Genomic DNA, 14,800 nt, shown 5'->3' on the forward strand with positions numbered 1-14,800 from the left:
AGTAAATGTGAAAAGAGAATAATAATCCTTTCCACAATACAACCCAAAGGAACCCAGTGATCTGATTAGTTAAGCAAGGCTCTTCCAAACAGGGAGACTGGAAGCTTTCCAGTGGGAACAAGGTGGCTTGTTTGAGTCAGAGCCTCAAAGGGTGAATGAACTCTGACCAGAACCTGAACTGGGCCATTCACTCTCCTTGGCAGACACTGATAGCCACCAATGCTCTGCAGCAGCTCCCTTTCCAGAGGAGCCTGCCCTCCACAGCCCATCCACCCTTGGTGTGCTTCCTTCGTTCCTCAGCTACCTAAGCTCTTGCTTAGTTAATGGTGTAAGTACTAATAATGCCAAAGGGTCACAAGTCAGAGGCCAGAAGAGAGCTGGACATCAGAACCATTGTCTGGCTCAATCTCCCAGCTGGTAGACTCAGGTTATTTACTAGGGAATTCTAGTCAGTTTTCCCTGAGGGAAATCACAACTTGTCTCCAGTAAAGTGAAACACAGGATCAGGTACTCAACTCCAACCTGATGTCCATACCCAGGACAAATGCTGCCACGTAGTTGGAGATCTGACCCATGCCAACAAGGATAAAGAGCACAGTAAACATCTCGAAGTTCACAGAGAAGACCTGCAGGAAGCTGAAGCCAGTCTGCATGGCCATGGTCAAAAACAACACATTCTTCCGTCCAAACCTGGGGAGGAAAGAGGATCACAGAGAAGCAGCTGGGAGAGGCAGCAGCCACTGGCTCCCCTGAGAGGTGCTTTCTCCTGTCACAAGGACTGGCACCAGGGTAGTCCCACTCTCCCAGTCTCCACGCTGTCACTGAATTCCACACTTTCTAGGAAGTGTAGCCTGGACACTCAGGCTGCTCCAAAGGCAGTGCCACAGTGATGCTAATGACTGCAGGGGATGAAAAGGCATTTGTTTTGTTTAAATCCACGTACTTATAATAATTTTTAAAGACAGAAAAGACATAATCCATGGCAAATGAAGACTGGTCATTTATCCTGACATCCCTTTGTCAGTGACATGAATAACCAGAAATAGGTGTGGGTGGGTAGAGAATTGTTTATAAAAATGCTGCAAGTACGGAGAAAAAAAGTTTAGAAAAAATTCTATATCACCATTGAGCAGCACCCCATATACTGACATGGGCACCATGTGTGAGTGACTGCCAACCTCATGATGCTGTCCTATAATCCTGCCAGAGGGACTGACCCTGACCTGTGTTTATCATTGCAGCTGCCTGTCTGCAAAAAATGCAGAGGATAAAGGAAGAGGCTTAGGGTATACAAGATCATCCAGACCTAGACATGGAAATTCTACAATGGAACTGCTCATGGTTCTTCAACAGATAAACCTCAGGGCAAATAAAAGCATAAAGAGAAAAAACACAATAAAGTAGACTAAAAGATAAACTCAATTAAACAAATCATTTTATTATTTTATGTGCATGTGTATGTGCCCGGTGCCTGGTGTACATGCATGCCTAGTGCAGGTAGAGGTCAGAAGAGGGTATCAGATCTCCTGGGGCTAGAGTTACAGATGACTGTAAGCTGCAATGTGTGTGCTGGGACTTGGATCCATGTCCTTTGGAAGAGGAGTCAGTGCTCTTAACTGCTTGGCCATCTCTACAGCCCTAAGACATACTAAATTTTGCAAATGGACAAGGTGAAACTTGTATTTAAGGGTGTACATTAGGGGCCTGGTGTGATGGCAGATGCCTTCAATCATAGCACTTGAGAGACAAAGGCAAGTGGATCTCTATGGTTCTAAGACAGCCCGGGCTACAGAGTAAGAACACATTTAAAGAAAATTATATTTGATGAAAAAACTACCCATGGCCAAAGAAATCACACACAAAAAAGGAGTTTGGGCAATAAAATTGAAAGATAAAATCCTGAACTTCATAATCTTGAATGCTGAAACTCTGAAAGATCTAGAATTTAAAAACTCTAAAAGCATAATTTAGGAAGAACTGATTTATTTTATATGTATATGTATGTTTGCTTGCATGTATGTCTGTGCACCATGTGCATGTCTGGTACCAGAGGCTAGAAGAGGGTGTCACGTATCCTGGAACTGGAGTTACGGACAGTTGTGAGCTCTATGTAGGTGCTGGAAATCAAAACCATGTCCTCTAAAAGAGCAGTCAGTGCTCTCAATGTCTGAACTGTCTCTCCAGTCCCCAATCTAACTCTTGGTGAGATAACAAAGCAAACAAAATAAAAACACCCAAACAAAAACCCTCCATAGGTCACCCAAGGAGCTGAGATCTGAAGAAATTTTTTTCTTTCACAAATGCAGATGTACAAAAGTCCATCTCTTCATTTGTTGAGGAAGTTTCAACATATCAGCACAATAGTTACACACAAAATCAATGCTGGAGCTCCGGGCGGTGGTGGCGAACGCCTTTAATCCCAGCACTTGGGAGGCAGAGGCAGGTGGATCTCTATGAGTTCGAGACCAGCCTGGTCTACAGAGCGAGTTCCAGGACAGGCTCCAAAGCTACACAGAGAAACCCTGTCTCAAAAAACAAAATACAAAAAAACCAAACAAAACAAAAAAACCAGTGTTGGGATAAAGTACCTTCATGGAACCAGATTTTCATGGACCACACATAATGAAAATGCCTGTATATTACCTATATCCCTAGAACTGGAGATGATGTAAATATGAAATATACAGCATAATGAATTACAGAAAACAATACTGACAATTTAAAATAGCTGGAGGAGATGGGCAGAGCTCAGTGGCAGAGCGCATGCTTAGCACCCATAAGGACCTGGGTTCAATTTCCAGCACAAACGAAATGAAAACAAAACAACTATAAAAAAATCCAACATACAAATTCCAGGGATAGATTATGGCAACCGCATGAAGGCAGCCAGAGGAGCAGGGGATGTGCATCATTACCTATAGTGCAGACTGTTGTCTTTGCTTAGATTAGCAGGCTTCTTTCTGTTTTCTTCTGGTCAGGGTTCTTCCTGGAGAATGCATTCATCTGCACTGTCTACATGGGGGAGCTTCTCCTCAGACCATGCAGACTTACACACTAGTTTCTTTGGGAAGCACCCTCTGATACACCTGAAATAATGCTTTCTCAGGGTTCTAGGTGTCCATCTGCCTACTGTGTTGCAGTTTTCCTGAGTACCATCAAAAAATGCATCAATCCCTTCCCTGGATGTAAGCTTTCTACTCTCTTTACATATCCTTCTTTACGACAAGAAGCTCAGTTTGGAGGTTTTCTTTGTCGTTCGTGTGTGTGTGTGCGTGTGTGTGTGTGTGTGTGTGTTCTCATGTGCACATGTGTGTATATGCATGTGGAGACCAGAGGTCAATCTCAGTGTCACTAATCAGAAGCTGTCCACCTCTTTTTAAGACAGGGTTTCTCACTGACAACTAGAACTCACCCATCGGGTTAGGGTGGCTGGTCAATAAGCTCCAGGGAGCCTCCTGCCCCTGGTCTTCCATCCCTGGGATTACAAAGCCAAGCCACCCAGCTGTTTACAAGGCTGTGGGGCCTGAACTCGGAACTTCATGGTTGTGAGGCAGGCCCTTTACTGACTGTGCTATCTCCCCAGCTCAGAATTCAGAATTTTAAATTTTTGTTGATTTGGGGCAGTTTTGGGGTTTAGGGTCTGTTGCTCTGGGAGTGCCCCTCTAATGATTATGATTGCACTGACATGGAAGTGGTTCATTTATTACCTTAGTCAATGAACTCTTTTTTTTTTTTGTAAAGACTTTTGTTTTGAATAATATGCATGCATATGTTTGTGGGGTAGGGAACATGTACATGTGTGAGTACAGGTGCTCCCAGAGACCAGAAAATGGCATGAGATCCCCTGCAGCTGCAGCTGGAGCTAGAGACAGTTGGGAGCCGCCTAATGTGGGAACTGGGAATAGAACTCAGGGCCTCTGCAAGAGCAGTGAGCACTCACTGCTGAGTGTCTCTCCAGACCTGGAAGTGGTTACTCACGGGTGCTAACTTGGGGTGGGTCAGACACTGGATGTGCTTCTGAGGGAACAAAGTTCTACTGCCTGCTGTGCTGGCTGTGGTCAGGCACTTCCAGTTTGGTCGAACTGTGACAGTGATAGAATCTAAAGTAATTGGGTTTCCAGAACTAAAGTAAACTTGTTTCTCTAGATTCTTACCCTCCCCATCCTAAAGAATCCCCCAGTCATGACCCATCAAGGGAGACATTTAGCCATCACCTGCATTCTTGACCTTCTCGCTCCCTGATCACTCCCAGCAACAGCCAACCTGGGCTAAAAAGGAAACTTCAATCTCCTTCCCAGAGCCCTTGCTATGAAAAGTAGAGAAGGGAGTGCCACTGTGCATGTGGGCCTGAAATCTTCTCCAAACTCCTGCCATGCTGCTGTCTGTCTGTCTGTGATGTCAGTAACTTCTTTAATAAACCTCCTACTTCAAAAGAACCACCCACCTCAATCCCTCTCCCACCTTTGAACTCCAAGTCCCAAACCTTTCAGCTTATTTCCTGGAATAACTCACTAAACCACACATTCATTCTATGACATCGTCTGTATCTTTACTCACTTTAAAAAACAAATTTGTAGCCAAGCGGTGGTGGCGCACATCTTCAATCCTGGGAATTGGGAGGCAGAGGCAGGCAAATCCTCTTTGAGTTGAGGCCAGCCTGGTCTACAAAATCAAGTTCCAGGACAGCTAGGGATACATAGAGAAACCCTCTTTTGAAAAACCAAAACAAAAAAAAACAAACGAAAACAAAATAAAACAAAAACCTGAAACTAACCAACCAACCAGCCAAACAATGTGTTTGTTGGCTTGTTGTTGTTAAAGTGGGTGCCACAAAAGGAAGGAACAAGTCCATCTGGGGGAAAGTGGCAGATTCTGCTTGAGACTGGTCTGAGCTGGCTCATGCCATGTGCATTCAATGAATGCTTACTCTCTTATATTAGACACCGGCAATGTTTCTGCTTTCAAAGAGTGTCACCCCTGCCCTCCAGAAGCTACTGTCTGGTGAGACAATACCAATCACACTTTAATTAACATGCTACCAGACACACCAATACACACTGAGACAAGTGCATAAAGAAATGGTCCCCAGGTGCCCAGAGACACAGCAAAGGGACTCAGACTCTAAGGGTGGGGATTGGGCATCCTGGGAAGACCTCCCTGACAGTGGGACACTACTGGCAGTGGGGAAGCATTTACTCTAGAGCAGTGGTTCACAACCTTCCCAATGCTGCAACCTTTTAATACAGTTCCTCATGTTGTGGTGACCCCCAACCATACAATTATTTTCATTGCTACGTCATAATGGTAATTTTGTTACTGTTATGAATCATAATGTACATATCTGATATGCAGGATATCTGATATGTGACACCTGTGAAATGGTAGTTTGATCCCCAAAGAGGTCACAACCCCCATGTTGAGAACCACTGGTCTAGAGGGAGAGATCATTAATCCTATGACACATTTTCCATTCACTAACTTCTCATTGGGTCTATGAAGGAAGTACAGGAATTGAGGTAATGGAAACTGCCACCTTGAGCCTCCTGCTTAGTGAAGAAAAAGCATTAGGTGGGGAGTGGAGTTAGATTCTGAGTATACCCATGGCTAGGATTAGGTGTGCTTTGCTGAACACAGGGCTTGACTGGCAGGAATTAGCTGCCCAGAAGAAGCTTTTGGAGGAAGGACTGAACCAAAATTGCACAGGCTTTGTGGCTATGAAAGAGGGTTTGCTGCTTTTCCTCAGTAGAACAGTTTTTGTTGTTAGTTTATCTCTGGGTTATCATAATCCAGGGAGAGGTGTAATTGGTATCTATTGGATGAGGCCAGAGATATTGCTAAATACTCTAAAATGCCCCAGAGCAATACAATTACATTGCCCAAAATGTCATTAAGGAAGAAATTGAGAAACTCTGGCCAAGGACACTCCCGTGTGGCTGCACTCTTCTGTAAGGGGGGCATGCTACAGAGACAAGGCAAACCAGTGCAAACTCTCCCCCTTTCCTTCCAAGGGCTGCTCAGGAGGATGACAGAGAGCTAGGGAACCCTTTCATACCACTACTCTTGGGCAGCTGGAGGGTGTGAAGAAAAGAACTTGTTTGTGTTCTTTGGGTTTTGCTTGTTGTTTGTTTTTGAACCATATCTTACCATATAGCTTGGGCTAGCCTCTAAGTCTATCCTCCTGCTTAGCCTCTAGTGCCTGGATTACAGGCATGCACAACCATGCTTAGACCAGAAAACCTTATGTGAACTTTTTAATTTCTTACAGTTTTGGATGGGGTGGGATGCATGTGAACTACAGAGGTACATGCGGAGGTCAGAGGACAACTTGCTGGAGTTGGTTCTCTCCTTCTACCATGTGCATCCCTATGACAGACCTCACTTTTAAAGGCTGTCAACGAAATGGCAAACATACGTATTTACAAAGCCAGGAAACATTAATCTACTTCTTCCCAGTGTTGAGTCTCTCATAATCCAAAAAGATATCCTGATAATGTCACATAAAAGGCTATGGCAATCTAGAATTAATTTATTTGAACTTGAACTTTAGACTTAGTAATATGCCAGGAAGAAAGCTCAACTTTTGTCCCACATATAGTTACTGTTGAGCCGGACAGTGATGGCATATGCCTTTAATCCCGGCACTTGGGAGGCAAACACCAGCCTGGTCTACAGAATGAGTTCCAGGACAGCTAGGGCTACACAGAGAAACCCTGTCTGGAAAAACAAAAGCAAAACAAAATGAAAAACAGTGTTGATACTTTAAGACAACAAATTGAGACAAAAATTCCACTTTAAACCTGGCACTCAGAAGTAGTAGAGCCGTCCACCCCACAAGCCCTAGCACTTCTCTGGCTGTGCAGACAGGCTTGAGGGTGGTGCTGGGAGCTGCAGGCAAGGAGTGCAGTCAGAACACAGCACTTCAGTGTTTTCATTTTCAGGCTGATGCTGTGGGATGCCTTTCTATACGTTGTGAATGTGTGTTGCTCTGATGGTTGATGAATAAAGCTGCATTGGCCTGTGGCAGGGCAGGATAATGTTAGGTGGTACACCCAAACTGAAGATGAGACGAAGAAGGGTGGAGTCAGAGGAGACGCCAGCCCGCTGCCCAAGGAGCAACAATTTGCCCACAGACTGGTAATGCCACAGCCACGTTGCAACACATAGACTAATAGAAATGGGTTGAGTTAAGTTATAGGAGCTAGCTAGCAAGAAGCCTGACCCATAGGCCACATATTTGTAAGTAATATAAGCCTCTGTGTGTTTACTTGGGACCAAGCAGCTGTGGGAAGCTGGTGGGAGAGATTCGCCCTGACCACTGGCCGGGTAGGATCAGAGACACAGGAAAACTTCCGGCTACAGTCTAAGTAAGCTAACTTAAAAGAAATTTCAGGTGCAAAAGCCAGCACACACACACACACACACACACACACACACACACACACACACACACACACACATGGGTGTCTTGTATCCCAGGCTGGCCTCTAAGTCACTATGTAACTGAACAGGACCTTAAACTCCTAATCTTCCTGCCTCCATCTTCTAAGTACTGGGATTACAGGGGTGCATCACCACACCTGGTTTATTTGGTGTGTAGATCAAACCTAGGATTTCATGCATTCTAGCCAAACACTTCACCAACTGGGATACATCCCCAGCTCCCTGCCTCAAAAATTTCAGAAGAGGTCTTTCAACACACTCCATCACCCCTCTGTAGGGAAGGTAATCCGTAGTATGCTCATGAATTTTGTTTCCATTGTTTCTTTGGGAGTAAACCCTTTAGTGTGGAACTTAAACACTTTTCCTCAGCTTATCATTGTGTTCCATGCATGGTACACAGGTTCTTAAGATGGCTCATAAAGATCTAGTGAACCTAAGACACAACTGGCATGGTTTCTACACCCAGCTTGGGGTACTTCCTCCTTGATTTTGACATCAGCTCAATTTCTCTGAAATTCAGTGACCATTCCACCCTTAAATTCCTCACTTCTACATGAAGGACCTCTTAGCCTGGTCCTGCCCCTCCTCTGCCATTACGGGAACCAATCACAGAGTAGCTACACATCCAAAAACACACTGAATCTCTCCAATTAGGGGTCTCATAATCACCCCAAATTCAATACCTTCCAACTGAATTCAATGTCTCCTCTGCAAATGTGGTTCTCTGTCTTAGAAAAGGGTATAATCTCCCTCACTTTGTTATGAAGGCCAGAGACCTTTCCCTCCTCACTCTCCACATTTGACCAGTCAGCAAGTCCTCCTGACTTCACTACCTCATCTCTCCAGCCTTGGTCCTATGCTCAGCCCCTATCATCTTTTGCATGGACCACTGAAGATCTTTAACCAGTCCCTTTAAGATCTCTCTTGTTTCCCTTCCATCAATACAAGACTGTCAAATTCTTTTTTAAAATGCCTGTTTGATAGTCACACTCAAGTTAAAAACAACAACAACAAACAACTCTCAAGGGTCCTCACTGCTCTCTGCCTGAACCCAAACACCTCACTTTGGTCTCAGCTAAGTCCAGTTTGTCCATCTGCTCAGGTCTCTGCCTGCCTCATGGCCCTTGTGCTCGCCCCATTCTCCAGACCTCAACTACAGTGGACTTTTTTCTATTCCCAAGCTCTGTCTAGATCATAACACATGGCTCTTCTTCTGCCCAGAATCTTTTCATCTCTCTACCGCTTTTGACAACAAATTTCTACTCATCTTTCAACTTCATCTCATGCTTTGCTTCTCAGTAAAGCCTCCCCTGGCCCCTGTCAGACACTCCCACAGCACTCTGTCCTTCTCTGGTATTGTTTCCCATGGCCAAGGAAAACAATCACTCCCTCAGTAAGTTGAATCCATCTATTTGCCTTGCCAAGGACAAGTTCCAGGTGAGCAGAGGTCTTTAGTGGTAGTCCATAAACCAGTGGTCAAGGATCTCTGGGCTTCAACACAACCAGCCACTTGCCAGCTCTGTAACCCTGGGTACAGAACTTAACCCCGGGCATAGAACTTAACCACTATGTTTTACTTTCCTCATTTATAAAATGGTAATAACAGTTCCTGCTTCAGAGGGTTGTGAGGATAAGGTTATCTATTTGGTGTTTAAGGTATGCTGTACTTAGAACAGAACAGTGTTTTGCACACATTACATACTATATATTTGCTAAACCAATGAAAGCAATAGATTGATGCTTGTTACTAGATTAAGCGAAGCAGAAGCTGGGCAGTGGTGGTGCACACCTTGATGCCAGTACTCAGGAGGCAAAGGCAGGTTGATCTCTGTGAGTTCGTGGTCAGCCTGGTTTACAAATCGAGTTCCAAGACAGCTAGAACTGTTACACAGAGAAACTCTGTCTTGAAAACAACAGCAACTGCAACAAAAAGAGAGTAGCATCATTCCCCAACAGGGGGGTACCTCAGGCTCTACCAGAGTCGGCAATCTATGGTCACAGCCTACTAACCTCTTTAATGCACCCTGGTGACTGGAATATTGCTGCTCTTTATCACTAGGTGACTCCAGAAAAAATAAATCTAATGAGATATGCACACATATAAGTTTTCATTAGCTGAGAGTAGTGGTACGTCCTCATAATTGTAGCATCGGGAAGGTAAGGCAGGGGACTGCTGCAAGCTTAAGGTCAGCCTGGTTTACATAGCAAGTACCAGGTCAGCTATGGAAAAAAAGACCTTGCCTCAATAAATAGATAGATAGATAGATAGATAGATAGACAGATTGATAGATAGATTGATTTGCAGATACATTTTGATGCTCACACTCCTCTCCCCCATTTACAAAATAATAATAAAAATTATAAAAAACAAACAAAAACATTATGATGTGCAGAGGTGGTGCACACCTTTGATTCCAGCTCTTAGGAGGCACAGGAAGGCGGATCTCTGTGAGTTTGAGGCCAGCCTGGTCTACAGAGCAAGTTCCAGGATAGCCAGGGCTACATAGAGAAATCCTATCTTGAAAAAAAACAGAAAAAAATTGAGTAATAATGTAAGATGACCCATAGATTTAAACATGCAGTCCTATAACCCCAAGTGTATGTGACAGAATAAGGCAGCTTTGCTCCCCAGACAGGACGACATTTTGACTCAGCCTGGACTTCTCCATGAGCCTCCTTGCTAGCCAGGAGGATGCTGCAGCACCCTCCATTGCAGTGGTTCTCACCCTTCCTACTGCTGTGACCCTTTAAGACAGTTCCTCACATTGCAGTGACCCTAACCATACCATTATTTTTGTTGTACTTCATAACTGTAATTTTGTTACTGTTATGAATCATAATTAAATATCTGATATGCTGGATATCTGATAATATGACCCCTGTGAAAGGGTCATTTGACCTTCAAAAGGGTCTTGACCGACAGGCTGAGAAACAATGCTCTATTGGGTCTAGAAGTATCCTATCAGAGCCACCATGGCCAAGGATCTGCTAAAGGCCTCTCTTCTGACCTCAGATGTCTGTGACAGATCCCAAAGCTCCAAATAAAGGAACATAACATAATAGATCCTTCTGAGAACTTCTCCAAAGCTACTGACCTTGATGAAAACAACAATAAGAAAAACAAACTCTCATATAATTTTGCATATAATTTCATGACTTATTGCCTTTGGTTGCTGAGGGAGGGTCTACCTAAGCAGCCCAAGATAGCCTTGAACTATCAATCCTGTGGTCTCAGCCATGTGAATACTGGGATTAGAGGTGTGCACCACATTTACTACTTTAATTTCAAGGGTTTTTTGATTCTGTGAGCCATTGATAGATCTTAGATAAAAACTTTAAAATTGTGCAACTATCATGCTTATAACATATAATATTCATTCTCTTGGTCATACAGTAAGTGCCATAACCACTGGCCACTTACCTAAGGGACACCAGAGTTCTGCTCCTCACATCACAAACTGACTAGTGAGGTCTCTATCTTCTCTCACCTTGCTCAGAGACAGAACGCTATCTTTAGAATACAGGAGTGGCCACCATAGTATTGCCATGCTCTATAATACAGTGCATCCACACATGTATAGTGTCAACCTCTCTCCCTTTCTCAGGAATTGGAGAGTACTATATTCTCCCAGGGAAAGGGGGCTACCTTTGTGCATAAGTGAACCATGGCAAATCAACTGGTCATTGGACCATGGGTACACATGGCTTGGCTAGCAATGGTTTCTCTGCCCAGCAAGAATTGGGAAATTGCTGAGTGGTGGTGGCGCACGCCTTTAATCCCAGCACTAGGGAGGCAGAGCTAGACAGATCTCTGTGAGTTTCGAGGCCAGCCTGGTCTACAGAGCAAGATCCAGGACAGGCACCAAAACTACACAGAGAAACCCTGTCTCAAAAAAACAAAAAAACAACAAAAAAAAAAAGAATTGGGAAGTGATGTGAGAAGTTGTTGGCCCATTTTATTTGATATGGAGTCTACACTAGACATAGCTGCTGCTGCTGCGGCTTCTGAAATGGATGGCTGTGGGCTAAGAGAACACCATCAGTTGACGTCAGCTCAGGCTACATACTCCTTGATCAGTACTTGGGTGCTGTGCGACTGCAGGAGATAGACATCTTACTTGTCGGAGAGCTGTCCCGAAATGAAGGAGCCCAGCAACACACCCACGAAAAACAGGGAGATGGTGAACGGGCCTTTCCAATCATCCTGACACACCAGGTCCCACTGTAGGAAGAGGAAAGGGATGCATTACTCACTCCTTTTCTGCAAGTTAAGGCTTCTTGTTAAATGCATTGGCATCCCCTGCATCCCTGAATGTTCTGAGTATATGAGCTCACTAACACAAGCGATGCAGAGAAGCAGGCAGCCTCTCCCTCTCCATCTTGTCTCTCATAGTGCAGGCTCCCACGTCTTACTTCATTGTGAGGAGGGGAGAGGGGAAAGAAGTAGCACTCTACCCAGACACTGACCTCTGGTCAGCAAGGCCTGTTATGCTTACTACTAAGAATCCAGACAGAGCCGAAGGCTGTGGAAGAGACGAGGTACCATTGCTCAATGCACTTCAGGCCACTGGAGCTGAGGGAGTCTAAGAGGCAAAGCATCCAGCAGAAGACTGAGGCCAACGGGCCTAGAGTGTTGTGTCTAGACCTGCTCCTTTAGATCTGCCCCTCAGTCCTTGTGACATCCTGAGGTGGAATATCCGACGCCACACACCAAGAGGACCAAGCCCAGTTATGCCTTGGAGCTACAAACTGGAGTCAGAAAACTTGGTTTTAACTGTGTGGTGGTTTGAATGAGAATGGCCCCCATAGGCTAATAGATTTGAATGTTTGGTCACCAGAGAGTGACACTATTTGAAAGGATTAGGAGGTGTGGCCTTGTTGGAAGAAGTGTGTCACTGGGGATGGGCTTTGAGGTTTTCAAAAGCCCAAGCCAGGCCTAGTGGCTGTCTTTTTCCTGTTGCCTGCCTACCTGGATGTAGAACTCTCAGCTACTTCTCCAGCACCATGTCTGCCTGTGTGCCACCATGCTCCCTGCCATGATGACAGTGGACTAACTCTCTGAAACTGTAAGGCAGCCCCAATTAAATGCTTTCCTTTATTAGAGTTGCCATGGTCATGGTGTCTTCACAGCAATAGAACACTGAGTAAGACAAATCGCTATTCAAGTGTTAACTAGTTTTCCAACCTCACATGAGGCCCTGCCCATCATACTGAACAGTGCCTCAATTTCCTTGTCTAGAAAACAGAGATTGGGGTAGGAAACAGGCTTCACTGTTTGAGTTTCTAGCACTCAAAATGTGATTCCATCTATAGTTACCACGACCAGGCAATGAGGTGTGCAGGGAGGAGTGGAATACATGGGGAAAGAGTGAACTTAGACATGTCGCTGCCTCAGCCCAATATGGAGCTGGAGACTGGAAGAAAGTCCAAACAGGGACTTTGGTGTTTCCCAGAAAGATATTGCTTGGTCAGACTATGTGCAGTTAGGAACCTCTGTAGACCTCACAAGTGCAGCCATCCTCATGGCAATCTAGACCTCCCTCTCTTGGCAGCAGACTATTGCCTACCTTCCATAGAGCCTGCTGCCTCCCCAGTACTCAACAGAGACAGGAGATGTGCTGCTCTCCCAAAGAATGCCTTCCAGGCTGCTGGCAGAGGACTAAACAACTGGGCCTCTCTGCTGTCCTGGGCTCATGCAGTCACCTACACCTGGGTGTGGAGGCACCCTACTGGCTGGATATAAAGAACCTCCATCGCTGCCTCAGGCACACGACTAGCTCTCCACTTTGGAGTAACATGGACTTTTGGAAGAGCTAAGTGAGGTGGTGATCCCCATACCAGGGGATAATTGTGGATATCTGATCCCCAAGTCAAAGAGGAAGTAGAGGCCAGCAGGAGTCAAGCATGCTGAGCATCAGGACCTAGATGCTCTTGCTCCTCCAGGCTCCACCTACCTTGATTGTGCCAGTACCCAGATACGGGGTAGGTGGATAAATGTTCCTAGAGTGGCCACCATCCACACATGACTGTTAAAGCCATAACTAGGAGTGGTTGGGGTCACAAAGCTGAAGGAATCAATGATGGCAGGCAGCTTCTAAGCTTCTGTGAAGCTGTGTGTCATAGACTACATTATGGTTACTGTCATTCCTTTTTTTTTTTTTTTAAAGATTTATTTATTTGTTATGTATACAGTGTTCTGCCTGCATGTATCCCTGCAGGCCAGAAGAGGGCACCAGATCTCATTACCGATGGTTGTGAGCCACCATGTGGTTGCTGGGAATTGAACTCAGGACCTCTGGAAGAGCAGCCAGTACTCTTAACCACTGAACCATCTCTCCAGACCTACTGTCATTCTTAAATATGATAAATGTATTACTTTTGCTAAAACAAAGATGAAATGAAAGGTAAGTTGCTGGAAGCTGTTTATCCACGTGTCCATTGTGATGTTTGGGGACTAATACAGCCATGCTAGACAAGAAATCCACTCAGAGGGCTGAGATGAAGCTGGTTGGTAGAGTACTTGCCTAGCATACATGAAGTCCTGGCTTCAATCTTCAGTATGGCACAAACCATGTATGGTGGTTCATGTGTATAATCCTAGCTTTTGGGAAGAAGGATTAGAATGTCAATGTTCAAGGTCTCCTCAGATACATGTTAATATTAAGGTTAATCTGGGCTACATCAGACCATGTCTTTTATACAAAAAGGGAGGAAGATGTGGAGGATGAAAGGGAAAAAAAGGAAAAGATTCTAGACCTGAGTTCTAGAGCTGTGGACGTCAGTAAGTCTCCCAAACACATTGCAAAGCTGGACACGGTGTAAAAGTAGGTCAAACTGATCTACAGGCCGGCATGGCAGCACCTTTCATGTTTTCACTCCACCTGCTGGACTTACCTTGTCCTTAGTATGGGTAAGAGGCTAACTTAATGGAGTAACTATGCCGTCACCCACCACTGACAGTGTTGGGAGCAAAGTATGAAGGTCCTTGAGCTCACAGATCTCCAGAGAAACCAGGAATGTTAGGCACACAGGATTGTCTTTCCAATGAGAAAGACAAAAAAATCTGTTCTTCCATCCAGAATGCTAAGAATTGGGAGTGATTAATAGCCTGGTGATCTGTGTTATCTGTTGGGCCAGGCCATATCAAGCTCCTACAACCAGAACTCGAGGTGGCTAGTAATCTAAATGACCATGATAGCTAGGGGCTTTCCCAAGCTCCCACAACCAGGACCTGAGATGGCTAATAGGCCACATGACCTCAATGCTATCGGTATGATGAGAGCAGGCCAGACCCTTAGGCCCTTAAGCTAGACCAGGTGGCCTATCTCTAGAACCCATCTTCTTTGAAGAAATGACATGT

The 14,800-nt window shown here is 44.9% G+C and overlaps 1 protein-coding gene across 3 annotated transcripts in view; it reads right to left on the bottom strand.

The window, feature by feature from the left end:
• Positions 1 to 14,800, bottom strand: part of LOC131916909 (organic cation/carnitine transporter 2) — a 32,321-nt gene that overhangs the window by 11,275 nt on the left and 6,246 nt on the right. The window contains exons 2-3 of one of the 3 annotated variants that reach the window (XM_059270553.1): positions 11,559 to 11,662; positions 536 to 690 (exon numbers count right to left, since the gene is read on the bottom strand). In XM_059270553.1, coding sequence (XP_059126536.1) covers positions 536 to 690; positions 11,559 to 11,662 — 259 coding nt within the window. Of the gene's footprint in view, positions 1 to 516; positions 691 to 11,558; positions 11,663 to 14,800 lie in introns of those variants that run through there. The other 2 variants (XM_059270554.1, XM_059270555.1) reach the window with 2 other exon arrangements.

This window comes from Peromyscus eremicus, chromosome 8a (assembly GCF_949786415.1).
Source record: "Peromyscus eremicus chromosome 8a, PerEre_H2_v1, whole genome shotgun sequence".
In the NCBI taxonomy this organism is placed as follows: Eukaryota; Metazoa; Chordata; class Mammalia; order Rodentia; family Cricetidae; genus Peromyscus; species Peromyscus eremicus.